The sequence below is a fragment of the Tachysurus fulvidraco genome, chromosome 8 (genome assembly GCF_022655615.1).
Source record: "Tachysurus fulvidraco isolate hzauxx_2018 chromosome 8, HZAU_PFXX_2.0, whole genome shotgun sequence".
Lineage (NCBI taxonomy): Eukaryota > Metazoa > Chordata > Actinopteri > Siluriformes > Bagridae > Tachysurus > Tachysurus fulvidraco.
In genome coordinates this window covers 15,683,692-15,711,422 of record NC_062525.1, presented here as the reverse complement: position 1 = coordinate 15,711,422, position 27,731 = coordinate 15,683,692, and the positions used below count along the sequence as shown (strand labels likewise).

The window sequence follows — 27,731 nt, the reverse complement described above, 5'->3', positions numbered from 1 at the left end:
AGTGCTCTTTTAGAATTAGGTAGTGCTCTTTGTAAATATCCCATTCAGGCATTAAGCATGATTAGTATGCATGTCTATTAAACACTAAACAGAAAACGATATAAGGTAAAGTCATAAAGTGGGAACAGTGGGAAGAATCTTGGGTGAAGTGGCTAAGAGACATGCTTTCTAAAAAAGAAAGTAAACTGTTCATACAAATTTTAAAGCACATTTATTTAGCAACTTTATATTATCAATCGGTTAAAAACATATTTGATGGCATAAGTCAATATTTTATATAATCTTAGTCGGCATGTCATGTTTTAAAGCTATTTTTATGATGCTGTAATCCCCTGTGCATTAGTAATATTACCTCTGCAGAAACAGAGTACCATATGGATACAAATACATTTTTAAGTATACATTTTACAGCTTTGAACCAAATTCAGACTGATTTTATATCCTGTGTTTTAAGATCAACATATGTGCAGGACCTTTCATTGTTTGATGGCTATAAAATGAAAGATGGTCATTGCTGTGAATTATTGGCTTGCTGAAAATCTTAGCAGACTTGTGTATATAAAGGCTGTTTCCTGATCCACATTTCCTTTTTAATGCATAGTACAGTATGTGTATGTCAAAGTATGTGTACATAGGTGTGTAGTTTATATGCATCCTGGACCTCTAGAAATTCTTGAGAGTTTCATGAGAATGTTGGTAGCAATGCTTGTGGTTATTGATTTCAACAAACTATAATTAGCAACCACCATCTGACTTTAAGAGACACAGCTAACATAAACCTTTGTTCCATATTCCCTTGCAAGAAAGTTCCCCCAAAAGCAAATATTTATTTAATTGTTATGCCAGGCCTCCTATTCGAGTTCCATTAGAAACTGGAAAGCAGTGTACATTTGGGTTATAAAAGCCAGATGTTGCCATCTGAGAAGGAAAGTGGTAAATGGGGAGGGTGAGACTGTTGCATTTGTTAGCACTGAATGTTCTTTATTTAAACCAAAAATTTAGAGCAGACTTATTATCTTGCAACCACTTTGTGATTAGTTAACTCAATAAAGTCTTATGTGTTTGAGAAGCAAATCCTCAGTCTATGTGTCTCCATTTCCACCTGCTCCCTCCCTGACTTCCTGAAGAGTGTGTCGCTAATTAACATCCTGTTGGGAGTGGACCCTTTATGAGCACTATGCTTCTTGGATGGAGGGGTGCAATGAGACAGGGATGGGGGTGTAACTCAAGGAATGTGTTTGGACTGCATTCCCATTTCCGTGAATTCTGGCGTGTCAGGAAGCAAGGCTCAAGCAGGAGACAATAGACAATAGTGAGGCTAGACCTTTGCTGGTGTGAGGCTCCAACAGGAAAAACGGCACATGCACACAAACATTCAGCTACAAACCCATGGCTGGCGTCTTCCAAAGTGGATAAAAATAACACGCTGACTGAGTTTTTCTTATTCTGCTGCATGAGGGCTGATCTCAATGGGACTCCAACAGCCTTTGTTATCTGGCCCTAAACCAAGTAGTTGTTGCTGAAGGTGGTGGTCATGTGGTTTGGGATTTCAAGTGGCTAGTCATCCGGTGAACAAAGCTTGATCTCTCCCTGTTCATATTGTAATACTGCGGAGACCCACTTTAATTCAGTTTTCAGTGTTTATGTAAGGCTAAAAGAGATAGACAAGATACTGTCTCTGTCCAAAGCTGTACGGAATGTTGCAGTATGTCTTTTTAGCCTATTTATAAATGTGTTCCATGCCTATCCTCACACAGACAAAATGGCCTTTCTTCTCTTTCTCTGCAGACAAAAAAGCTTTTTGATGAGAGAGGTCAGAGGAGAATTGCCAGAATGGTTTTAACTGCAGGACTGCTGCAGTAACTCCAAAAAACATTCTTTACAACCATGGTTGTAAAGAATGCAGAGGCATCCCAGAGTCCAGAACAAATCAAACCTTGAGATGGATGGGTTACAACAGCAGAAGACCACACCTGTTTCCACAAGGAGAATAATCTGTGCCTACAGTGGGAATAAGCTCATTAAAACTGGGCAGTAATGTCACCTGGACTGGTGTCCCTCTTGAATTCTGCTGTGACATGCAGGTAATAGGGTCAGAATTTGGTACCAACACCATAAATTCAGGGACCCCAACCCACACTGTGTCAAAAAATCAGGATGGTGGAGGTTTGATAATGTTTTCTTAATACATATCAGACAGTTTAATACAAAACATTGTTTGAATTGCACAGCCTGTGCATTGATTCTGACCATGCACATCCCTTTATGGTGTCAATTAATCCATAATGGCTACACGCAGCATGGCAATCTATCATGCCACAAAGCACAAGTGGTCTTAAACTGCTTTCATGAACATGACAATGAGTTTGTTGTACTTCAGTGACCTTCCCAGTTCCCAGATCTGAATCCAATAGGGCACCTTTGGGATGTGGTATAATAAAAGATTTGCAACACGAATGTGCAGGAGACAGCTCTTCACCAATCATGTGGTGCAATCATTTCAACATGGACCAGAATCTCAAGGAATGTTTCCAACAATGCCATGACAAATTGGGTTCTGTTCTGTTTTAGTGTCAGCATTAATATGGTGTTTCAGATAAAGGGGACAGTGAGTGTACATTTGTTAAAAAAAGAAAAAGGTAAATCCTATCACCTGGAGAAAATTATTGTATACATAACCTAAAGTTTCTGTTTTTTATTTATTTATTTTTTTTTACCAATTATATGCTGTAAACTGATGTTACACATCTTAGCAAAACTACCACTAAACTGTGGTAGGTAGTGACATCTTAATCTTAGTCTGCATGTTTGTGACAGGAACACTCAGCAATTGGTGTTTTTTTCCTCTAAAGTGAAGGCATTAGAATGAGAACTGTTTCAACTCAACAGGTCACATGAAAAGCACCTGTGTAGTTTTTTTTATTTTTTGCACAAAGAGAAATACTCTTTAATGTACATACAATCAAACAAATTGCAAACATTGTAAACTACTCACCATCACATCTCAGACAAACCATGCTGTGTGATGTTCCTTCATGTTCTTTTTTCACACAAAGAACAGAGCATTTATAAAGACAGGCTCAGTCTCTCTGGCTGTTTAAGGCTTACCAAATCAGCAGGGTTCAGAGAAGACCGGACTGGAGCCTGCGGCTGATGCGTGTGATGGCCTGTCTGAGGCTGCGCGGCCTCGTTCCCAGCCACCAGTCTCTGGAACATTCCTTGGTCAAGGGCAGCAGTGGAGAGGAATAGAAGACCTTATACAGCCAAGCGTGTTGAATGTTTACTTCATTGCTTGAGTGTTGGGTACAGCAAGATCTACAAATTTGATTTTGTTGTGTTGCAAGTGGACCGATACAGTCTCTGAAACAAATCTTCTTCACATAAAGCGTTGGTTCGAACTTCAAACAATCTTTTAATGGTTGCCAGAGCTGCATGTGTGACATTTTGGTTAACCACTTATGAAGCAGTGTATGCTTTAATTGTATGCAAAAGCTCAATGTCTATTTAATAGGAATCTTGTCAAATATAAGAGGTTTGGACTCATTTTATTTTGCCTTGGCAGAAGTCAAGAGAATTTGTTAGTCAAAGAATACTTTTCATTATTGTTTTGCTTGAATCTCTTTCATGTAAGGGAGAAAGGAATTAAAAAACAATCATTTAGAAGCATTTTAGTATCCTACAATTATGCAAAGGGCTTGTGAAGAAATCCTTTTCACACTCAAAGAAGAGCTTACTGTGGAATATATGCATTTAAATGGCTGACATATCAGTGTTCATTCCCATTTCTATCTGCCTTTCTACATATTTGACATAGATATAAATAAAGCCAAGCCAAACTGTTTTTGTAGCTCTACAGTCTTTGTCTAGGCCTGTGATCCAAACCAGACCCAGAGGTTGTTAGAACAGATTTTTGTCTGACTGGCATTTCCTGTAGGCTGGCACTGAACTGGAGAAAAATTCATAACCAATGCACCTTTCCCTTCCTGTAGAAATTCACACATACCCCCATCATCCACAGTGCCCTCACGAAGAACTTCAGTTAGCAACCTAAACTGTCCATGAACACCTAATGGCTTTTATTTAGCTGTCAAAGCTATACGCCATTCCCGCTCCGTGGACTGAGGACTGAGCTGTGACTGTTCCAGCACTTGGAGCAATTATAGGAATGGTGTTTATTGCAGACCAGTGGTGTCTGTGTGGTCTGGCAAGTTGCTTTCTCCATGTGAACAACTTTAAATGAGCTGGAGACTCAGCAGCATGACCAGGAATAGGAAAAGACAATGAAAAACAGGGTTTTTCCCACTAATAGTAAATGAAAAGGACAAGCATTAATTTTAACAGGAAAAAGGGAAGAATATCACTGTGAATTACTCACTCTCACAATTCTCAGGGCTAAGAAAACAGACAAGGAGTGATTGAGTAAATTCTTTAATACATATGAAAGTACAATATGGAAGCAGAATTGCTTTAGCAGACCTAGTTTAAGATTTACTGATGGGATTTCAACCTACTCTATCATGTTTTCCTTGTTTCCAGCTCCCTCTGCTGACTAAACAACTAAATTGTAGTTGTGCAATCAACTACACTTTACAGTACTTTATACTTTACAGATAACAGATTATATGAATCCAATTTATGTTTATTGTATGCCTGTATGAAATATACAATGCGTGAACAGAATAAAATAGAACACAAAATCTTTATAACTGTCTAATGAAGAGGTCCTCTTGCATTCTAGTCCTCACATAAAGAATACAGGAGCTGTATTTGTTCAGCATATTCAAAACCTGGGCTGTGGACACAAGTCACAAATACAAATTACACAAACAGCAAGTAATGACCACCCTTTTCTGTGTTAATGATAAACTATCGATGCTATTAATATTTACCGGCCAGGTGTCTCGAGAATAAGAGGGATGTTGTCAAATCGAGGTTCATTCACAATGTTTCGGAAAGCAGAGATGCCAATCTGTCCACGGCCAATGTCCTCATGGCGATCCAGATGGCAGCCCAATTTACCTGTAAAGTACAGATGACACATTATGGCCATATGAAAGCAATAAAAAGTAGTTTTGCTACATATATGTGAAGAGTGAATTTAAATGAATAAATCGTTAACACCTAAAAACTGATAAAGGTACTACTATTTCATAAAGTCACCTTTTGAGTCATTTAGATGAACTGCTCTCAGGTAGTGCAGTCCAACCACTTGGTCAAATTCATCAAGCACAGACTTCACTCCTCCCTCTGAAGAAATGTCATAACCTGCAAGGACAAGTTTCCCCACTACATATGAACTATTTAACGCATATTGCTAATTTGTGTCATGTGTCATGCTAATGTGTGGCTGATTAAAACAATGTGTCTTATAGGTATTATGCTGCTGCATTTTATAAATCTCCTTACCTGCTGCAAATGCATGGCACGTGTCTAGACATACTCCAACACGTGTCTTATCTCGAACACGGTCAATTATGGACTTCAGTTCATTAAAATCTCCACCAACTGTACTTCCCTGTCCACTCATATTTTCAAGAACTAGTGAGAGGTTGCAAATAGAGAGTAAGGGAATGTATAGCCAACGGTGGTACAAGTTAATTTTTTAAACTTTTTGTGTATTTGGTGCAATTCATCATAAAGGTACACATTTGATTCAATTTATTATTGCGGTGCATGAACAATTAGTTTACCGGTACAGACTGCAGGTATTTGCTGGTGAGCATTGTTTATAGCTTCGGCAATCCTCTCGATACATTGCTCTTTGCTGGAGTCAAGGGAGGCCCCGGGGTGAAAGTTGAACTGAGTAAGGCCCAAAAGACTACAGCGACTGAGTTCATCAACCAGCATGACCTGGCTCTTACTAAACACATCTGAGTTGTAAAAAAAAAAGGCAAAGCAACGCAAACAACAGTTTCTTAAAAACCTTTTAAGTAATTACACATCTTATTAGTGCCATATATTTAGTTTCAACGTTTTGTGCATTTTTTTAAAATTTATTTTACATATAATGCCCCTTTATATGAGATAATTATAATCATTTAAATGACAAAATTAAAATACAGTTGTACTGTGAATTATGTTACTGATTTGGCCAAAGTGTCCCTTTAAAAGCATGTTTATTTGGGGAACAGACCTTCTTTGGGAGAGCCACAATTCATCAGGTAAGATCCATGTGGCAGAATGTGTCTTGCGTCAAAGCTGTGTTGAGCACAAGCCTGCTGAAATTTCACTGCAGCTTTCTGATCAAGAGCAGGTCTTTGCCAAGAGCGTTGGGAACCCAAAAATAATCCAAAACTGTGGCCCCCCATTTCTACACTTGCTTCAACTGCTTTCCATATCCCTCCTTCAAAATACAAGTTGTTTATATATCACACTAATTTTACTGTAATTATATTAGATTTTAGTATTCAATTATACTTTCTTACCTACTATGGACACATGAGCACCAATGTACTTTTTTTGTTCTCTTGTCCTTCCTTTCCTTTCAGCCGAGTCTTCAAATTCCTCTAACGTTTTCACATTTCTCTCTTTTCTTCTCTTCTCTCCTTTTTTGCACGAAGCCATCTCTTTTTCAGTTTAGTCACCTGATGATGACAACCAGCACCATCAATTTAAACTTGTGCAAAAAGGCACACGAGTGTTATTTGATAGCTCTTTGCAGCTCAATGCAATAATGAGTTGATCACATTCAGCATTTCCTTTGCATTAATCCAACATTTTCTATTTTAGATACAAAACAAACCAAACCAAATACTGACATCCTTACATAAAACAATGCAAAGGAATCTGTTGCCAGGTTATAAAAATAAAAATCAGGCAGGTTTTAAGACAGTTTGTGGCTTTGTTTATATTTATTTTGGGTTAATTTGCTAACCGTCACTAGCATCAAGGATTTAAACTACAACAACAAAAAAAACTATTATAAAAATATTATAAAACAATAAAAGAAGAAAAACAAAATAGTAGAAGTGTATAGTTTGTTTTAAATACTATTACCTTAAAAGATCACAATCTGTATCATCGAGAGGTAGGTGTAGGTAGGTATGTAGGTGTGTGTTGTAGCCCCGCCCATCTCCACATATACTTTGGTATGGGGGCGTGGTCAATGTGCCTTTAATTTATGTACTGTATGCAAATTAATGATTACTTGAGGTAAATTTATCAAGCAATAAAAAATAAAATAATTCACATGCAGTCATACAGAGACTCAAACAATACATCCGTATATTTTGTTTTCGACTGAACATTTACAAGGAAATTAGACAATCCTTTAGAGACAAACTGATAACTCCTGAAGTTCTTTGATTATATTCCACCCCCACCCACCCCCAAACACATACACACGAGCTTTTTATTGTAGTAAATGAACTTGCAAATATGACGTCATTGTTTAATAGAGCAGGTATGAGAACGTTACCTGTTGTCAGTGAGAAGGGATTCGCTCACTTTAAGTGTATAATCTGTGAATAAAAGAGAAATAAAAAAGCAGGAGTGCGGGTCAATTGCAGTTTTTGGTCAATAGCAATCGGTAAGTGGACTTTTAATACTGAAGGTCAAAATTTTCCCTTTGCTAACCCCCCCTTCCGACAGAGAGCTGCTCACACAATTCATACCCGAGCAGTAAAATGGCCGACCGTCAACCAACTGACTTTTCAACGCTTTAAAACCAGTGTGGTCTTTTCTTCGTTTACATTATCCCCATTGCATAGTTACAAACAGCACTGTGGAGGACTCGTTTTCATAATTAGCTGCGTCGCTGGGTACTTTTAATGGAGTCTGTTGGATTTCAAGTCGCCTCGAATGCCTCAAAATTTACAATTTCGCACTGAAGCACTTTAGCAGTAGCTAGCTTCCTAAGCTACGTTTCATGTAATTCCTGGGGTAAGTCGTTCTTGTTAGCGAATGAAATGTCAGATTGATGTTGGTTAGACCAGCCGCAGTTGTGTTTATTTTAAATAAACCAAAGACTGATACATAATTAAGCATGTTTACAAGCCTCTCGGAATCGACGGTAGGAGAGAGCTAGTCTTTCCACCGTTAGCGTATTTAGCTAGCTAAGCTAAGCTAATGCAAGTTAGTCGGTTTTCCAGCGTCAGTGATTACCGAGCTTTCCAGCTCAGATTATAAAGCAGGCTACAATACGAGCAAATCGTTTGCATGTTATGTGTTTAGCGTTTATTTTGAAAGGCAGGATGATAAAACGTTTGAATACGACGCGTTTGTTTGACAGCGGATCGTAAATATTTGGCTAACCGGCTAACTAGCATGCTAGCAGGGGGCTTTGCTTATTTATATTAGGCAGATGTCTGGCTAGCTCGCTGCTTCAGTTGATTTGTCACCCGGTGCAGATTTTTTCGAGTGGGTGAGCCTTTACTTGCTTACCGTCGTAAATTAAGTTGAGATTCCTTGTTCAATAGGCCTCAAGCTAATAGACGTGAGCATACATGATCACAGCCCTTTAGCTGACAAGCTTATATAGTTTCTTTGCAAACCCAGCGATTATGGCAGATTTCAGAGGTTAACTAGCTAAAATATTTATAAGTTTTAGAATTTCGCCGAATATGGGGGCTGTTTAGCTGAAGCTGCGCACTATCTGTTGCACAGAAATGTTCATAAGGAAATGGGCGGGTGGGCGAAAGGAGTACGAATGTCAAGAATTATTAAAAACGCTTGTTTCACTTTAGACGATAGTAATAAATGGGTATATTTACGTTTTTAGGTATACAAACAGTCTGCGCTTTCGGTTTCCATGTGCAGTGGAAATGCATGTTATGTTAATTTTTATTTACCTAAAACCGTGTAGTGGAGTTTTTTTTTTTACCATTGCAATACTTATTTTATTAGAAAGGAGCGTCTGAAAAAGGAACAGCAGTTCATGGAAGACAAGAAAAGGAAGAAAGAAGATAAAAGGAAAAGGGAAACCTCACAGAAGGTAAAGATTCTGACCATGGATATGCATCAGGTATTTTGAGTTACAGGTTGGTGTAGAAACGGTGAGATCCATCTTGCTGCAATACATGCGTTTAGCCAGAATGACTGAGATGTTCTGAGATTGTCAAAATTTCCACTATGCATACTGGTTTTTGTGTTTTATTGTATGCCCGAACAGTTCAGTACTCCTAAACAAGTATGGAATAATATGCATGCGATTGTATGAAAATAATCCATTCTGAGTTGGTGTGATAGGGCAGCGACAGAGCAGAGTTATTCTGTATACCTGCATGGTTTGTGGTTATTTCTATCACAGCAACAAAAAGAAATAATTCATGATTTTTTTATGGAGTTAACTTTCTTTTAACTGTTCAGAGTTACATTTAATGTTGTAGAACATAAATAAGTAATAAGAAAAGTAATTTCTTGTTACCGCATATGTTATAGGAGTTTGCACTCTTACCATCCTGTTTCCCACCTCTTTAAGTTAATAAACCAGTGCGTTTTGTCATATTATGGAGATTCTGTTACAAAATCCTGTTACAAAGTACAGACCCTCAAAACATCTGCTAAGCTTTGATGCAACAGTTATGTTTAATATGTAAATAAATATAACAGGTAATTGTGTAATTTAATGCTTTTATTAATTTTAAATATGACCCTGTGTCTAGATGACTTTGACTTTTGCTTTTTACATTTTAGGTGGTCGAGCAAAAAAACAAAGGTAATGTTCTACAACAATTTATATTTTTGTTTTTTGCTCACAAAGCTTCAATTCTGATTATTATGCATTAAACCATCCTAAATTTTTTGTTTAGCTTTCAATTTTAATATTAATGACTATATTGCTTCACTGTGTTAGCCGAATTATAGGTAAACTTAAGTGTTTCTTTCTCTAATTCCCATAAATGTCAATGATTTCCCCATGACAGTGCCAGAACTGACCAAGACCCCATCTACCCAATCTCCTGCCATCCCCAGCTCGGTCTCCCCCAGCCCTGGCCCTATCTCTTCTACTACAACCTCCACTGCCACCCCGGCTGCTGGTGCCCCCCCTCAGGGTGGGAACAATGCTAAGCGGTCGGCGGTGGCCAACGGACAGCCCTCCCCCAGTGCCCAGGCCCCACAGCGCTACATGCCCCGTGAAGTGCCCCCTCGATTCCGTTGCCAGCAGGACCACAAAGTGCTACTGAAGAGGGGTCAGCCACCATTGTCCTCCATGCTGCTGGGAGGAGGCAACAGTGGGGGAGACAGCCCCAATGCAACCGTGGCCGCTGCCACAGGTAGCAGTCTTTGATTCAGTTTACATAAGTCTCTATATTAAATGAATACATGGTATAAGGGCTGGAAATGTAGACCCCCCAAATACTAGTACTAAGCTGCATATATTCATTAGTTGAATATGAGGATTATGGTTGTGTTTCCTGTATATGTTGTATGTTTTGAATGATGTTATTAAGAGTATATATATTTACTACACTTTTGAACAGTAGTGTACAAACAGACGTTTTCTTACTGACTGCGATTCTGAAGAGATTTCTCTTATTCTTCTATTATTCTATTTTACAGATTCCAGTTTGGTTTCTGGAGGTCCAGCTGCTTCCTCTCTGCCCCACACATCATCCTCTTCATCAATCGCTGCTTCTTCTACTACTACAAATTATGCAAATTCCATGTGGGGGGTAAGCTCTGGTAGCCAACCCCTCTCTCAGGGCAGGGAGAAGGTGATAGTGGATGGGTCAGATTTGGAGGAATGGCCTAGTATTGCTGCTGGGGATGGAGCCAGAACAGGAGATAAGGGTGTTTCTGGAGGTGCAGATGGCAATGGAATGCCAAACTCTAATGCCTCATGGGGTGAAAGGCAACAAATGAAAGTTGTGGGAGGAGTAAATGAAGGTGGGAAAAGTGTCAGTTCTGGTAGCCCTTCCCCACCTTCATCGTCCTGTTCAACCAATGAATGTATGCAGCCTACTAGTGTTGTTTGGGGTTCCCAGGGAGCCACAGGTGTAAATTCAGTAGCAGCAGGATCATTGCCCTCTGTATCCAAAGCCTCCCCTCTATCAGGGACTGAGTGCTCCATTGGTGTCAACTGTGGGTTTCCAGGTGCCAACTTTAACCCTAATGCCAATCCCTCTGCCTGGCCAGCCCTGGTACCAGATGGGGCTGGGGCAGCTGCAACAGAGGGTGGCTCCACTCCTCTCCAAAGCTCAACATCATTGTCTGCCAACAACTCTATTTCTGTGAATCAAGCCTCTCATCAGCACCAACTTCACCAAATGCAATATAGAGACATAGAGCCATCCTGTAGAGAATGGGGTGGTACATCACTGGAGCCAGGTGCAGGACCAAAAAACACAGCAGTGATGGATGGGGGTGATGGAGACTGTGGAAGTACTGTGGGAGGGGATCTTTGTGCATCTTCTTCTTCGTCTTCCACCTCTTCATCTACTTGGAGAGCTCAGCCTTTTCCTGCAAATTCCAAAACGGGTGCCTCAAGAACTGATGCATGGGAGGGTGGAGCTGGGGGTAATTCTGTCTCTGCTGATGGGGGAAACTCATGGGGGTTCAGTGGACAGGATGACAGAGGAGGGCCTGTGGGTGGGAGTACATGGGGCACTGGAACTCAGGGAGCATGGAATGGAGGAGTTGGTGATTGGGGCAATTCAAGTAGTGTTGGCAATCCAGGTGGGGGAAATGGAGATGGCTCAAGCAGTAACAGCAGCACCAGTGGTGGCAGTGCTGGAAACCCTTCAGTTTCCTCCTCCACAACTTCAACTATGACAAGAGCTTGGGACAATCAGAAAGGGTCTGTAGATGGAGTAACAGGAGACTCCAATGAGTGGGGAGGACAGGGAAACAGGGGTGGAGGAGGTACATCATCCTCCAGTGGTGGGGGAAACTCAAGAAATGGCAATCAGCACCATGGCCACCACCGTACTCCTCAGCCTCCCAATGCTGAAGTGGCCTTACAGAATCTGCTCAACCGGCCTGACCTGGACCCCAGAGTCCTGTCCAACTCAGGATGGGGGCAGACACAGATCCGACAGAATGTGGCATGGGATTTTGAAGGAGGAGGAACAGCAGGTGGAGCCAGATCTGCTGCTCCAAGCCATGTTCCGCCATTTTCTACTGCTTCTTCAACCACTGCCCCATCCTCCTCCTCTCTACATCCTGGACAACCTCAGAACACCAACCTGAACTCCAATTCAGTCCTTACTCCCCAATCTGTCTCACCTGGTGAAGGCTGGGATAACAGTAGTAGCAGCAGCAGCAGTAGTTCCTCTCTGCCTAATCGAGGGTCAAAGCCAGCTGCTAACAGTATCCAAACCCCTGGTGTTTCACAATCTGATAATGCAGTGAGCCAGTTAGCAGGGGGGCAGAACAAAACTTCAGGAGGTTGGGGAGAGTTAAGTCCATCTGAGAGCCAAGGGAAAGGTTGGGGCAGTGAGGGTCCAGATTGGAGAGATCAGGTAACAGGGGGCAGATCAAGTGGTTGGGGAGATGTTAGACAACAGGGTACTCAAGTAGGAGGTGGTGATGAGTGGGGTAAAATACAGGATGAGAAAGGGACTGGAGGTTGGAATGAAATGAGTAAAGGTGATGGGGGGAACTGGGGCAAGAGAAGTGGTAGTGAATGGGGAGAGCGGGAGACCAAAGCAAGACCTGGGAATTGGGGAGATGCAAAGGATAATGGAGGTACACGTGTAGATTCAGAAGTAGGTACTTGGGGAAGCTGGGATGAAGGCACACCAAGAAAAGCTTGGGGAGCAGGAGGTACTGACACAGCTGGAGTTGGAAGTGGCGGGGACCTATGTAGCAAGGCTAACTCGGGTTGGGGTGGGAATGTACACACTTCACAGATGCCAAACAGCCAGTCGACCTCTCTGAAGGGTCAGGCACAACAGCAACAACAATCACAGCCCCAACAGTCACAGTCACTGGACACAGGGGCCATGCAAGGGGGCTGGGGAAGACAAGGAGGTCCTTCAGCCCCGAGCCAAAGTTCAGGGTGGACCTCAGGGCCCATACCCCAAATATCCAGTGGCCCTAGCAGTTCAGAGCCAAGTGGCTGGGAAGAACCTTCTCCACAGTCTATAAGTAGGAAAAAGGAAATAGATGATGGAACATCTGCCTGGGGTGATCCCAATAACTACAACTATGTCAATTATTGGGACAAGAACAATGGCTCACCTGGTCAGACACAACCAATGCAGACTCCACAACCAAAGCAGCAGGGACCTCCACCTATGGCAGGAAGAGTGACTACAAGCCTTGGGAACAGGGACATGAACCTCTCACATTCTTCCAATAAGGGCCCCACAGTTGGTAAGAATGGAATCTGGTAGCTACAGTTAATTTGTTCAGACATTAACCACTTAGATGAAAGGAAGCACTGTGTATGTGGAACTAGCATAGTTTTAGTTTTACATATCTAATTTGCACATCTGGATACTCTTCACAAATGCAGCCTGTAGTTTGTAGGTTAATAGTCTGTAATATATTACCTGTAATATAAATATTGTCAACAAATTATGTAATACCCTTTTTCCATGTATTTGCCTCTGACTGATTACTAGCTCAGTCTGGATGGGGCAGAAGCAGCTCTCCATCTAGTCCTTGTGTGGATAATGGCACTGCAGCTTGGGGAAAGCCCACTGAGACGTCCACAGGCTGGGGTGAGCCAGATGACTCTGGGAATGCGTCAGGTTGGGGAAATCCCTCCAACCCAATCAAGCCTGGTGAGGAAGCTGCACGTATGCATTACAATTTTAATGCTATTCATTCTTTAAAAAAAAACAATAATCAAATTTTATTGGGAGCACAGAACCATGTGCAACATGCAGTGAAACTTTTTCAATGACAATTAAATTGTAAAATACAAAAAAAAATGAATTTATTTACTTTTAACTGCCCGGATATATACTATGCATGCATTAGTCTGGCATGGAAAAGGCTCATAGTCCACAATTAAAAGGCCTAATTTTTCAAGTCAATGAGCTAAGTAGGGATGTTTGTTTCAGTAGGTTCAAAGTCTATGCAAGAAGGATGGGGTGAAAGAGAAGGCTCGGTCAGTGCCTCACGTCACTCTAGCTGGGAGGAAGAGGATGAGGGCGGTGTTATTTGGAACAGTGCTGGATCGCAAGGCAGTAGCTCTTCATACAACTCTGGGGGGTGGGGAGGCAAGAAGGTTAATAAGGTATAATAAAGATACATTTAAATTTCTCTCTTGTTATTGTACTAGCTTGTATAAGAAATTATTACTCCACAATTTGATAGTAGTAAAAGCTGTTGCACTGAATGTTTAGAAATAAAGAATGCATGTTTTGTCACTTTCAGGGCTCAGTCAAAGGTGGGGACTCTTGGATGAACCCTATGACTAGACAATTTTCAAACATGGGGTTGATGGTTAGTATATCATGATTAACACAAACCTGTGAATGCATATTTATATGTAATAGTACTTCAGTAGTGTAGTATGAAATCATTGAGCTAATGCCTTTGGTTGTTGTGTAGGGAGAGGACACCGGTGGCCGTCCTTTGGATCTAGCTCCTGGCCCCCCTCAAGACAAAAAGATTGATGGAGATAAACGGGGTATGGGTTTGAATGACTACAATGGAGAAATGCGCAAAGGAGGGCGTGGAGGTGGAGGAGGAGTAGTCTTCCGTTCACCTGGTTCCAAAGAGTTGGGGCCTGCTGAGACTGGGCCTTATTATGACAAGGTAAACTTTGTCAATTTTTAATTTTTTAAAGTCTTTTCCTTACCATTTCTTAACTTTGTGTCCTATGTTATCCTCTTTCAAATTTCTTCTTCACATCCCTCTCTGTTACACCAATTTTCTCTTTACCAAATCCTGTATTTGGCCCTGTCTGCTTTGCTCTCACTGTGATCAGCAGACCTTGCCTTTCACCAATCAGGATGGGTGCCTTGGGGAGGAGGGGCCTTGTTCTCCATACTCTCCGCCCACTGTCTTCAAGCCCTCTCCCCTCTACAACCATCCCAATCCCCCTAGACAAGTAAGGCTATGCCCCTATATTTCTCTTAGCCCATCTCAATCTCACTGCATCACCCCAGGCCCATTTTAATAACAAATCCTTCATTTCCCAAACCCAAATATCACCCCAAAACTATCTCTGTTCTCTCTCCTATACTCTGATGTTTGTTACTCATTTTGGTACGCACTTGATTCCCTTCAGTCTTTTTGCCTTCAGAACACAAATTTTGTGCTTATACCCTTTCTTGTGACATTCTTTTTGCAGATGGGTGGTCATATATTTGGAAGCAGTGGTGGAATGACACAGCCCAGGCACCAGCCAGGGATATCACCCATTAACCCAACTGTGCGAGCGCAAGTGCCTCATCAGTTCCTGTCACCTCAGGTATGCTATTTTGAATTTTGATGTTCTGTTGTTTTGTTTGCTGCTCTTAACTAGCATGCTGATTTTAGAAAACCATCCATTTACTGGCTCTGTTCCTATTATGAGAGTTTCTGATTCTTGTATATTTGTTAGAAACATTAACCATTTACTGCTGTCATGCATACTGTTTAGGTGCTATTAAAAATGCACCAATGTGGGAGTTTTGGGCAAGAGTTGTTATCCCATATATTATCTTATGCATATACTGATTCAAATACATAGAAATAAATGACATTTTTAAGGTGTGTCTGAATTGCAGCATTATGCATTTTGTTGTACGTATCTTTTGAGTATTTTTGTTTTTTGGTAAGATGAGAATACATGGCTAACACTGTATTTGCGATGCTTTTTAAGTCACAAGCTCTAATGTTAGAAATACATGCTTGCCTCACTAAAGGTATGGCTTTCAGCACATAAGTCTGATAAAAGGCTTCACTATTGCAGTTGAATTGCCCGAGTGGCGAATGATACTGTTTTGCTTTTTTGATTTTCAAATATTCTTCCAATATTTTGTATCGGAATTGTAGTGCAGCGACTGTGGACAATAGTTGAGCAGCTTAGCAACAGGTTGGTAAGGTAAGATAGCAATTAGTATGGCCTGGGTTAACCCTAATTAAGTATATTGATTAACTGGTCAAAAGACAATACCGCTATAAATCAATTTAAAAGTAGAGAATGAGAAGTTAATGTTGTTCACATTGTACGCGGCCATATGGAATTGATGTCACTAAAAAAAAACAGAAAGGGATTTGCTATTGAGAATAGTGTGAGATTTAGGCTCCCGTCTGTGGACCACTGTTATATCCTAGTTATTGTGCTGGGTCAAGAAGTGTCTTGGTGAGCTGCAAAGGATGGGCCATGCATGGCAAACATGCCATCCACATCTGAGAAATTGAGTTCATAGAAAATATTAAAATATGGCTATGACAGTCTCTAACATCAGAAGCATGGCAATGTTTATTACGTTACATGCGGTTAATACAGTTAAGTTAAATTGGCTGTGTGTCGGTGTATGTTGCTTCTACAGATCTACAATTAAATACTCCATGCTTTAGTATTTATACTGTCTGTTTGGATATTGATCAAAATTCTTTTAAAGACAACAGAGTGCCCTGTGCTTCTGTGAGGTACAGGAGTGTATTAGAGTTTTAGCATAGTAGGTTGTTACTTAAACCTTTTTGCCCTTCATGAATACAATTACTGCATAAGATACATATATGTATGTTTGGTTAAATCCATTTATTGGCTGATTTTCAATTTAATGATTCTAGTATTACCATGCAGCATGTCCAATATTCAATAATTATTTATTTCTTAGATTATCCCTGATTACTGTTTATAAAATACTATGATATAAATATAATATAACCCTGTCAGTAAGGGTCAGTTTTAAATTGTTGCTGGTTTAACTGGTTGATATGGTTGTGTAGGTGCCAGGCTCTGTGCTGAAGCAGATGCCTCCTCCAAGTGGTGGTGTTGGAGCAGTAGGTGGAGGAGTTTTCCCTCCTCAGCTGTCTCCACAACACATTGCCATGCTCAGCAGCATCTACCCCCCTCACATCCAGTTCCAGCTGGTGAGTGTCAGAGCTGGTATATCAGGGTTCATGATCTTTAAAAGATGTAATATTAATATAATTTAAGTCATTTATGGTTATCTTTTCTATCTCTTTCATAGATTAGACATATAAACCTTAGGTTTTGCATTTTATTGTTCTTTCACTCTCAATCACTTTATCACAGGCATGTCAGCTGCTTCTGCAACAGCATCCGCAGCAGCAGCAACAGCAGCAGCAGCTTTTACCGAACCAGCGAAAGTTCCCTCAGAATGTGCGTCAACAAGCAGACCCCCAGCAGGTGTGGACCATTAAATACAACACAGACTGACTTACTTATGTTAATACTGTTGTATCTAAAACTTTCTGTAAAAAAGTATGACAGTTTTGACATAATACTTTAACAAAGTTGATTTTTTTACTTGCAACAATAGCTTGCAAGAATTATGGCTGTACTCCAGCAGCAGAGGCAACAGCAACAGCAGGTGGGAAATGTAGGGGGAAGCTCAAAACTTTCACCATCTCACCTTGGTAGTGGTAGCCAAAAAATGCCCATGTCTGACTCGTTGCCTCACCCTGGAATGGGAGGCTCAGTGGCTGACCTGCATCAAAAATCTTCGCCTACATATTCAGGTGAGTGCTTGTGGTAACCTCTTCAGTGTGGTGAACCTTTCTCACTCTCTCTCTCTCTGTTAACTAATATTTTGTCTTGCTTGTCCTTCCATGTTATTAATCTCAGGGTTTGGTTCTGGTGTAAATCTGTCTGGTCTTGAGTTGGGGTCCATAGCTGGTGGTCCAAGTTTAAAAGAAAGTGGCGGACAGCAGTCTCGCTTTAAATGGATGATGGAGGGACATTCGCCAGCTCCCTCTTCTGATGATGCACTTCACAAAAATGGTGAGTTTATGGTGTGTTAGGTGAGTCTAGTGTGTAGGAAATGGTTCAGGGTCTGGTGGAATTTTTTTTTTTTTTTTTGGGCTATAAATAAATAGATAGATAAAAGCTTGTTTTTCTGCTGTTCCTAGGCCCTATTTCTACTTCTCTGAAGAGAGGAGGCTCCCCATATTCTCAGTACGATATATTGGCTGCTGAAGGTTTGGGGGGCCCTCTGCAAGGGTCTTCAGACAACTGGCAGAGAACTCCTGGAAACAAAATGGGAACCAAGACTGGAATATCCAGCTGGCCTCCAGGTAAATAGTATTTTAGGAACAATATGGGATGCTACATAATACTATTGTCAGCTCCCAAGTTATTGGCTCCCTTGCTACAGTTGGTGAAAAGAAATTTGTCTTGGTGGCTTAAATTCAAACGTGACTAGAGTCTATCCATTAGGCCGAGCACCATTTGTGAATGGAGCCATTGAGGGGTAAATTAATACAAACTGTATTAATGACTGTTCCCTGTTGCGCTGAGAGAGGGAGGAGCGCACAACTGTGGGTTTAAACTGTGTTTAAAATGCCTGCCTTCGGTTTCCTCTTTCCCAAACCTTCAGATACTGTTACAAATGCATTATTTCTATATTTTATTTTACAAATCCATCTTCACTAATTGTGCCAGTAATTCTCCAGCTGACTGTTTCAGTACCATAGCAGTACCACGTTTTTGCTCACATTTCTAGTCCATATATCAGTGTGTGTGTGTGTGTGTGTGTGTGTGTGTGTGTGTGTGTGTGTGTATATGTTTTATTTTAAGGATTACTGTTTATTTTACTATGTCTCTGTAGAATTCCAGCCAGGAGTGCCATGGAAAGGCATACAGAGTGTTGATCCTGAATCTGACCCCTACATGACCCCTGGGAGTATGCTGAGTTCATCTGCAGTGTCAAGCCTCAGTGATACTGAGCACCAGTTGCTAAGAGATAACACGGGTAGCTATACTAACACAAGTACAGTCTAATGCTCTTCAAATAAAGAGAAAATTAATATTTAAGGTGAAATAACAATGTTTTTTTTCTCTCTTTATACAGAATCAAACCCCTCCCTAAACACCTTGCTGCCTTCACCTGGTGCCTGGCCCTATAGTGCCTCAGACAGCCCCCTCAACAATGCACATAATTCAGGTAACAGTCATTTTTCCAATCTCACCTGAAATAAGTTTTCCCCAATAAGAGCAGATGGTTCTATGATTCATTTATGTTTCTGTCCTAACAGCTAAGTACACAGAGTACAAGCCAAGCTGGCCTCCTGAGCCCATTGGACACAACAAGCCTTGGAAGACCAATCGAAATGCATCTCATCTACCCCGCCCACCTCCTGGACTGACCAATCAGAAACAGTCTACTGTGTCCCCATGGGCAGGAGGAGCACCAAGATTGGGAAGGGGTTGGGGTGGATCTGGAGGAAGCCAAGAAACCAGATATGGATCTGGTATTGTCATAGAAAAAAACAACACTTTTTTTATTTTATTTTATCTAAATAAAATTGTAGCACAAACATAAATCAGTTTTATTCCTGAATTACTAATTATTATTATTATTATTATTATTATTATTATTAATTATTGTTACTATGTTGCAAGTTAAAAGTACGTGATGGGCAGTATGTCTGTCAATTAAACAGGGTCAGCATGGAGTGATGGCGGAACCTCGAGGGGGAGTTGTTGGCTTTTGCTGAGTAATCTTACTCCTCAGGTATGTCAATAAGAAAGGACAGGACAGATATTGCATAGAGCAGATTTGTAAATCTTATCTGTAAAAGGTAGATGTGGGTGCAGGTTTTCCATACCCATCAAGCAGGAGCCACCCAAGATTCTGTTTAATTAGTTGATTTTGGCTTTCAGTAGATTTAGGTGTAGTTTCAGGTGTGGCTTCTGCTTGGTTGGAATGAAAACCTGCACCCACACCGGCGCTTTGCGGTTAAGACCCCCGGCATAGAGTTTTTAGACTTAACTAATTTAATTAAACAAAGTGAAAGTGTTGAATTTACTTCAAGTTATGACCATTACTGAAGTTCTCTTTTCATGTTTAGATTGATGGTTCCACCCTGCGCACTATCTGTATGCAGCATGGTCCTCTCTTGACCTTTCACCTTGGTCTAACCCAGGGCAGTGCTCTGATTCGCTACAGTACTCGCCAAGAAGCAGCCAAAGCTCAGAGTGCACTGCACATGTTAGTATTTGTTTTAGAGTGATCATTCTATATTTAACCGTATTGATTTTATTTATTAGTAGTATTTTTACTTAATCTCTCTTGACTGATTTGCCAGGTGTGTTCTGGGCAACACCACAATCCTGGCAGAGTTTGTGAGCGAGGATGAGGTTGCTCGCTATTTTGCACATTCCCAGGGTGGAAGCACCAGTGGAGGTGGGCCGCCAGGAGCAGCAGGCTCATCCAGCGTGGGTGCAGTAGGCACAGTGAGTACTGGTAGCTCTGGAGAGCGGGAAAGGGCAGGAGGAGGAAGCGCTACCACAGGAGGTGGTGGCAATGGAGGTGGAGTTGTGCCTGCAGGCTCTAGTTGGCAGAGTTTGGATGGTACCAGTGGCTCCCCAGATCCGGTCTCTGTCCAGGCACCAGGCCTGAATATCTTTGCCCAGTGGAGCAATGGTGCTGGTGGAAGTGGGGCAAGCAGCAATGCAGCAGGTGTGGAGCCAGGCAGGCAAGGGCTATGGGCTGCAATGCCAGTAGGATATCCAAGCAGCAGCCTTTGGGGATCGCCAGCTGTGGAGGATCGTCACCAGATGAGCAGCCCTGCAGCTCTGCTACCTGGAGACCTGCTGGGTGGTGGCTCTGACTCCCTCTGACAGACACATTTACATACACACAAATACACATACACACTGGCAGCACACACGTCATTATGACATGAGCATACTGAAAAGCACCCAATTGTACATCTAATAAGTAAATGCGGGCATAAAAGCACTCTAAACCACAGGAATCTGGAGAATTTACACGTTTGTAGACTTAAAATAATTAGTAAATGTGTTTGCCAGCAGAAATATATTGACAAATTTCATAAAAACAAGCACTCGGTTATATGGTACAGATATACACTCAAATGTACTCTAATGCTGAGAACCATAGATTATTACCAATACCAATTGCATTAAAGCGTAAGAGAGAACACTGGTTACAGATGTACACACTGTTAATCACATCAGTTTCACAAAGACCGTGCTCTATACCCTGCTCTCCATAATCCAATCTCCATTCTAAAATCTCAGGAGCGTGAAGACGCAGCGTGTGGTGCACGGCCGCTTTTTTTTTTTTGTTTGTTTGTTTTTTTTTGTAAGTATTGCAGTGCAAAACTGCTGACTGATCTACACAGACGCACATGCCTACACATCCCTCATACGCCTTTTATCCTTAAATGAAGACTTTTACAGCAAGACTTGAACTGAACAAAAAGATGGACTAATGGACTTAAACTCAACTGGATGAGTTTTAAATCTCGAGTTTGTATAAGATCACACTTGCATACTGAGGCAGCATCACTCAGGCATGCACTGTAATAAAAAAAAAATACACGGACAAATATATATGCATCATACAATGTTCTATGTGATGTTGAGCACTTGACATAAAGGAAGATTCAAAATGTTACAGCTCCTATTTACTGGCAATGTCAAACACACTTACCCAGCCACGCAGTTCTGATGTCTGACTGTATCTTGTCTTTGTTTTAAATGTGGAACATTGGAATCCAGAGATGTCTCTCTCTTCCTTAATATGCTGACCTCGTTTTGTTTTTTTTTGTGTTTTTTTTTTGGGTTTTTTTTTCCCTGCTCAATCAAGTTTGTTGTTCTGATGACTATGATCACTCTGTTAATTAGCTGTATAACGTGCCCTCTCGGCCTGTTTGTGCATGAGAGTTGTCCTTAATGGAAACGGTGACATGGAGCATTACTATGGTATCACTGAATGTGTGTCATTGAGAGCTTAAGAAGCGTGGTGTGTGTTTGCTAATATATATGCTGGTTAAGGAGGCGACTAAATGTATATGTGACAGCTTATTTCAGGTCTGTGTGCTGGATAAGTGTATGCAGATATGTCTGTATGCGTGAGTGTAGACAGCAAGTTCAAAAACATTGGCACTAATGAATATTTTTTTAAGTTGTGGTTTTAGCAGCCTTTTTTGTTTTATATATTGTCTGAATTGCAATAATATTAAAGAGAAAAGCTTTTTTTTTTTTTTTTTAAGAAGTAACAACCAACTGAAGGCATTCGTACAGAGACATGCCAAATTTATTGTACCAAGCTGAGCTGGATGGACGTTGTAGGAACACTTAAAAGTTACCAATTTGTTTATTTTTGTGTTGTGTACCATTTTAAATTAAGGCAGGCTTTATCACACCTGTTCAGGTTGTTTGTTTTTTCTGATTTTACAAAGAAAAGGAAGTTAATTTAAAAAGAACAAGACAATTAATAAAGGTTGAACTGAAAAGAATTTATTTGTTGCTTTTATTCTATTATCTTTATACACTCACACCTTGTGCCCCCCCAAAACAAAGCAGCTCTGGCCCAGACTGCAGGAGGTATGCTGTAGTACCTAGTACCAGGACATTAGCAGAAGATCCTTTAAGTCCTATAGCTGGTTAGCACTCCATGGATCGTACTTTGTCCAGCACATCCCATAGATGCTTAAATCTCATCTGTGGAATTTGGAGGCCAAGTCAACACCTACAATTATTTGTCATTTTATAAACCAATTTGTGAACAATGTTTGGAGTGTGGCAGGGCACATTAGCCTGCTGAAAGAGGCTACTGTCATCAGGGTATAGTATTGCCATGCATGTACTTGGTTTGCAACAATGTTTAATTATGTGGTATGTGTCAAAGTAAGATCCACAAGACCCAAGGATTCATTAGAACATTGCCCAGAGCATCAACACTGCTGGCTTGCCTTCTCCTACTCTGCATCCTGGTGCCATGTTTGACCCAGGTAGGCGATGCATGCACACACACAGTCATTCGCATGAAAGAAAACGTGATTTGTCAGACCAGGCTACCTTGTTCCATTACTCCTATGGCCAATTCTGATGCACACGTCCATTTTAGGAGCTTTTTGTGCCGGACAGGTTTCCAGAAAGGGCCCTCTGACTAGTCTGCAACTATACAGTCCCATATTCTGCAATGCACTGTGTTCTGACACCTTTTTGCCATTGTGCTACAGTATCTGTTCTGTGGGATCAGACCAGACTTACTAGCCTTAAGTCCCCACACACTTTAATCAGTGAACCTACTGTAGGTTGTCCATGACCCTGTCGCCAGTTCACTGGGTGTCCTTCCTTGTACCATTTTTGGTAGGTACTAAACACTTCATAGCAGAAACACCCTAAGACCTTATCCTTACCCTCACCCATTTTTTCCTGCTTAAATACACCAACTTCAAGAACTGACTCTTTACGTGCTGCTTAGTATATCTCACCTATCATATAATTTGTATGCCTATAGCATTAAATATTTTATACACACACACACACACACACACACACACACACACACACACACACACATATATATATATGTGTGTGTGTATAAAATATTTAATGCTATAGGCATACAAATTGTATATTATATAGTATTTTATATATATGTATATATGTGTGTGTGTATATGTGTATTATATATACATAATACTATATAATATACAATTTCTATTCCTATAGCATTAAATGTTTTATTTTTGCAAAGTTAATTGATTGCATTATTATTATTATCAGTAATAGGAAAACTGAGACTACGTTATTTTTATCGGTTTATTGTTACAATCCTCTCCTCCAGCACCGAGTGTTTTCAACGCGCGGCCCCTTGAAGTGATCCGGGTCCTTCCGGTAGTTTATGAATGACATCATTTTCTGTCACAAGTGCGCTGCGATACAAACAAGGGGAGGGTGGTAGCTTTGCTAACGCAAGTAGGTCAGCCCAAGCGCTAGAAATCGAGGATTTGGGAATTCCTACCGAAAGAGCATCGTTTTCAACTCTGCGTCTGGAATGAGACTCGTGAAACATTTCGTGCTGCCTTCGCTGTCCAGGGTCCTGCCTCGCGAAGCCGTCCGCCTGCGCCGCTTTGTCCTCGCCCTCGGATCAGGTAGGGTGGGACTCATATAAGGTCAAAGCGGGACGTGTGCGTGTGTAACATGATGGTTTCTTATGTTTGTGCTGGCGGATGGACGCCGTGTCCACAGCGCGCTATGCGGTTGCTCCGGAGTCATGATCTCTTCAGGGTGCGGCTGCAACCAAATCCGACGCGAGCTGTCGTTTTCCTCTCCACCGTGGCCTGCTGCTCTTTCTCGATTTAGGAAAGCATGCCAGCAATGGACGAACGTAGTATTTTTTTTTAACATAACGTTCGTTTTCAAGGCCTCGATCACGCAAAATTAGCTTGGTGACTCTGAGCTTCAAGTGCATATATAATAGCATTTTGTCGTCTTGCCTACACTAGATCACATGATTCTCATTGCAAGTTGTTTAGTACTAGCTATAAGCCCTGCCATCAATACTGACCGTAAATTAAAGTCAGGTATGCTTTATTGTACCGGATAGAACCCAGTGCATGCTAGCAATTCATGTGTTCCACTGAAAGCATAACGGACAGGTTTATGTCAGTTGGCACAGCTAGTGATTTGTGTACAGAATGGTGTACTCACCACCAAGATCAAATCTGTTTTGTAATCCTGCTCCGCATGCTGTAGTATGTGGTTGCTTGCTAATAAATCTGTATAGGGGAATGTGGCAGTTTCCCCAGTGTGGCACTAATGTTTTTGTTATTCCCAGGCAACTTTTAAAACGAAGTCATGGAGCTGCGTGTTGGAAATAAATACCGCCTTGGGCGGAAGATCGGAAGTGGCTCTTTTGGGGACATCTATCTCGGTAAATAGCTTTTTTGAATGTGTTTGATGGCAGACTACTCAAATGGCTGCTTTTCTCCATTACTGAATATGTCTATATGACTGAGTATTCCCTGTCGATATCTACAGGTGCAAATATTACATCAGGAGAGGAGGTTGCCATCAAACTTGAAAGCGTGAAGACTAAACATCCCCAACTTCATATAGAGAGCAAATTCTACAAGATGATGCAGGGAGGAGGTGATGCTGGACATGTATAAGAGATTGTATTTCCTTTTATAATTATGTCCAAAGAAATAAATGATGACATTTTCTATGTTCATCTTTATAACTATATATTTAGTGGGAATTCCATCAATCAAGTGGTGTGGTGCTGAAGGTGACTACAATGTGATGGTGATGGAGCTCCTGGGCCCAAGTCTGGAAGACCTTTTCAACTTCTGCTCAAGGAAATTCAGCCTTAAGACTGTGCTGTTACTTGCAGACCAGATGGTAATGGGATATTCTCAATGCCGAGAAAATAGGAATTGTTTTGGATAATTTGAATGCTTAAGACTTTATTATTTCTTCAATTTCTTGCTTATATACTGTTAGTGGTCTTCACCTCCTCTCTGCAGATCAGCCGTATTGAGTACATCCACTCAAAGAACTTCATTCACAGAGACATCAAGCCTGACAACTTCTTGATGGGGCTTGGCAAGAAGGGCAACCTTGTCTACATCATAGACTTTGGCTTGGCCAAGAAGTACCGTGATGCACGCACGCATCAGCATATTCCATACCGGGAGAATAAAAACCTGACTGGCACTGCCCGCTATGCCTCCATTAACACACACCTGGGCATTGGTAAGACAGTAGTAATAATGTGTGAGGTGTAAAAAACACTATAAACATGGGTTGTTGCTAGGGGCTGTTGTGCTCACTTTATGTCTTATCTGTTTCCATAGAGCAGTCTCGCCGGGATGACCTGGAGTCTCTTGGCTATGTGCTCATGTACTTTAACTTGGGCTCGCTACCTTGGCAGGGTCTTAAAGCTGCCACAAAACGGCAGAAGTATGAACGGATAAGTGAGAAAAAGATGTCAACCCCTATTGAAGTGCTTTGCAAGGGCTATCCATGTGAGTAAAGGGACAGCAATTGAATTATGCATGATTTCCTTCTACATGTTTTCTTTGCTTTACATTTACATTTACAGCATTAAGCAGACGCCCTTTTCCAGAGCAACTTAAATTTTATCTCATTTTTATACAACTGAGCAATTGAGGGTTAAGAGCCTTGTTCAGGGGCCCAGCAGTGGCAGCTTGGTGGACGTAGGAATCAAACTCACAACCTTACAACCACTAGGCTTAACCACTAGGCTACCACATCCCTGTGCTTTCTTGTGTTATCTTTCCTTGTAAGAGTTTACACGAGGCTATTTCCTCCTGTTACTGTCATTTTTCTAATCGTCATTACTCTTTCCTTTTACCTCTTTCTGCAGCTGAATTCTCCACCTACATGAACTTCTGCCGCTCACTGCGATTTGATGACAAACCTGATTACTCCTATCTGAGACAGCTGTTTAGAAATCTGTTCCACAGACAGGGTTTCTCTTATGACTATGTGTTTGACTGGAACATGTTAAAATTTGTATGTTATTCTACTTGCCTTCTACTTTAAAAAAAAAAAAAAAAAAGAGTTTTACGTTAGGCAGTTGTTGTTGATTGCCCATGTTTGCCTGTGGCTACTTTTAGGGATCTAGTAGGACAGCAGAAGATAAAGAGAAGGAGCAAAGAGCAGGAGAGGGAGAGGAGAGAGATGAGAGGCCTGGAGGAGGACCTCAGGGCTCTGCTGCACGTGCACTCCCCTCTGGTCCAAACCTTCCAGCACCTAACAGAGTCCGTAATGGTCCAGATCCAGCTGTCTCGGCACCTGCCCCACGGGTTCCACAGTCTGGTGAGGCGTGATATGCACAAGAGTTAGTTAGAACGTTCATAATAAAAACAAAGTATCTCTATAGTACATGATCTTACAGTACGAGTCTCACCTGTAGAGCTAGGTCATGGCTCATACAGCAATATGTGATGTGTTCTTTCTCAGGGAATGCATCCCCCAGAGCAGGGCGAGGAGTTGAGCGAGAGAGGAGAGTGTGCCTGCGTCTCCATCGGGGGGCTCCTGCCAATGTGTCCCCTGATCTCCCACTGCGCCATGATCAGATCCGCATCACCCCCCCACAGGTACGAACATCTGGGCTACTGTAATTGCATTCGCATCACTGTGATTATGTTTTTTTTTTTAAGATTCTCTTTTACTATCTGTAATATTTTGCCATATATATTCTTTCTTCCTCAGGTCAGTGTGCCATTTGAGCACATGGGAAAATGAGCTTGGCAACTTCTGTTATTTATTCTTTTTCAGGAGGTAAGTATTTTTGAATCCCTTTGCATTGTGAACTACACATTTTTAATAGTTCAGTTAAAATACACTTATGATGATAATTATGTCTTTTGAATTCAACAGGATTTCAACAAACAACTCCCCTAAGGCATTTGTATTCATCTTTCTATATAAGTCAGTTGTGCAGAGAAACAGAAGTTGGGGAGGATGTCAGTAAACACCCTGCTGCATTGGACAAAGGAGCCACGTGACTCCTATGAAAGTGCTGAAGTTTCCTGGGTATTTAGACGACAAGGCACAATAGATGAAGAGGTGTGATTCAACTATGGACACTTGGATCACATGTTTCAGGCATAATTAATGGAAATATGGACTTTTGCCCACAACTTGACCGTTGTTCCTGTTGGTCTGACATGCAGATATTGGGAAACACGGAATAACTTCTTAGATTGTAATGTTAAAATTGATTGTTTATTAAGTGTGAGTCCAAATAAATGTATCGCTTGCACACTCACTTTAAATGCAAACAAAGGTGTTATATGTTGTCATACATGCTGATGTAGTTGGTATAGTGAAAAACCTCTTTTTATGTTTGAACATTTATCAGCATTGATAAAAATTTTAATGTTTGATAAATTAGACAAAAAAATTGACTAATTGCAAAATG

The 27,731-nt window shown here is 41.1% G+C and overlaps 3 protein-coding genes across 15 annotated transcripts; 2 read left to right on the top strand and 1 right to left on the bottom strand.

Moving 5' to 3' along the window:
• Positions 1-4,412: 4,412 nt before the first annotated feature.
• si:ch211-141o9.10 (probable endonuclease 4) lies at positions 4,413-8,605 on the bottom strand. Of its 4 annotated transcripts, none has more exons than XM_027137581.2 (10): positions 8,383-8,604; positions 7,418-7,460; positions 6,997-7,125; positions 6,426-6,584; positions 6,134-6,343; positions 5,691-5,870; positions 5,407-5,538; positions 5,161-5,265; positions 4,890-5,019; positions 4,413-4,792 (listed from the first exon to the last, which is right to left on the bottom strand). In XM_027137581.2, the coding sequence occupies exons 4-10, from the start codon at positions 6,562-6,564 to the stop codon at positions 4,735-4,737; spliced, it is 954 nt and encodes a 317-aa protein (XP_026993382.1). In that variant the 5' UTR covers positions 6,565-6,584; positions 6,997-7,125; positions 7,418-7,460; positions 8,383-8,604; the 3' UTR covers positions 4,413-4,734. The 4 variants fall into 4 exon arrangements, with proteins under 4 accessions (XP_026993382.1, XP_026993383.1, XP_026993384.1 ...); XM_027137582.2 differs by lacking the exon at positions 8,383-8,604 and adding an exon at positions 7,614-7,755; XM_027137583.2 differs by lacking the exon at positions 6,997-7,125 and having other exon boundaries at positions 8,383-8,605.
• tnrc6ba (trinucleotide repeat containing adaptor 6Ba) lies at positions 7,395-22,284 on the top strand. Of its 9 annotated transcripts, none has more exons than XM_027137572.2 (22): positions 7,395-7,528; positions 8,845-8,932; positions 9,634-9,655; positions 9,864-10,217; positions 10,501-13,257; positions 13,509-13,685; positions 13,953-14,128; positions 14,269-14,337; positions 14,446-14,652; positions 14,825-14,947; positions 15,191-15,310; positions 16,780-16,923; positions 17,090-17,203; positions 17,337-17,535; positions 17,642-17,797; positions 17,926-18,090; positions 18,624-18,767; positions 18,867-18,959; positions 19,051-19,266; positions 19,459-19,529; positions 19,867-20,006; positions 20,104-22,284. In XM_027137572.2, exons 2-22 carry the CDS (start codon positions 8,876-8,878, stop codon positions 20,636-20,638), a joined length of 6,039 nt encoding a protein of 2,012 aa, XP_026993373.2. In that variant the 5' UTR covers positions 7,395-7,528; positions 8,845-8,875; the 3' UTR covers positions 20,639-22,284. The 9 variants fall into 9 exon arrangements, with proteins under 9 accessions (XP_026993373.2, XP_026993378.2, XP_026993374.2 ...); XM_027137577.2 differs by lacking the exon at positions 7,395-7,528 and adding an exon at positions 7,742-7,881 and having other exon boundaries at positions 9,864-10,214; positions 13,509-13,670; positions 13,956-14,128; XM_027137573.2 differs by lacking the exon at positions 7,395-7,528 and adding an exon at positions 7,742-7,881 and having other exon boundaries at positions 9,864-10,214.
• Positions 22,285-23,680: 1,396 nt separating this feature from the next.
• Positions 23,681-27,591, top strand: csnk1e (casein kinase 1, epsilon). Of its 2 annotated transcripts, none has more exons than XM_027137547.2 (11): positions 23,681-23,928; positions 24,615-24,710; positions 24,818-24,928; positions 25,032-25,180; positions 25,306-25,534; positions 25,636-25,806; positions 26,169-26,317; positions 26,422-26,623; positions 26,768-26,904; positions 27,020-27,088; positions 27,188-27,591. In XM_027137547.2, the coding sequence occupies exons 2-10, from the start codon at positions 24,635-24,637 to the stop codon at positions 27,050-27,052; spliced, it is 1,257 nt and encodes a 418-aa protein (XP_026993348.1). In that variant the 5' UTR covers positions 23,681-23,928; positions 24,615-24,634; the 3' UTR covers positions 27,053-27,088; positions 27,188-27,591. The 2 variants fall into 2 exon arrangements, with proteins under 2 accessions (XP_026993348.1, XP_026993349.1); XM_027137548.2 differs by lacking the exon at positions 23,681-23,928 and adding an exon at positions 23,967-24,360.
• The last annotated feature ends 140 nt before the right edge of the window (positions 27,592-27,731 follow it).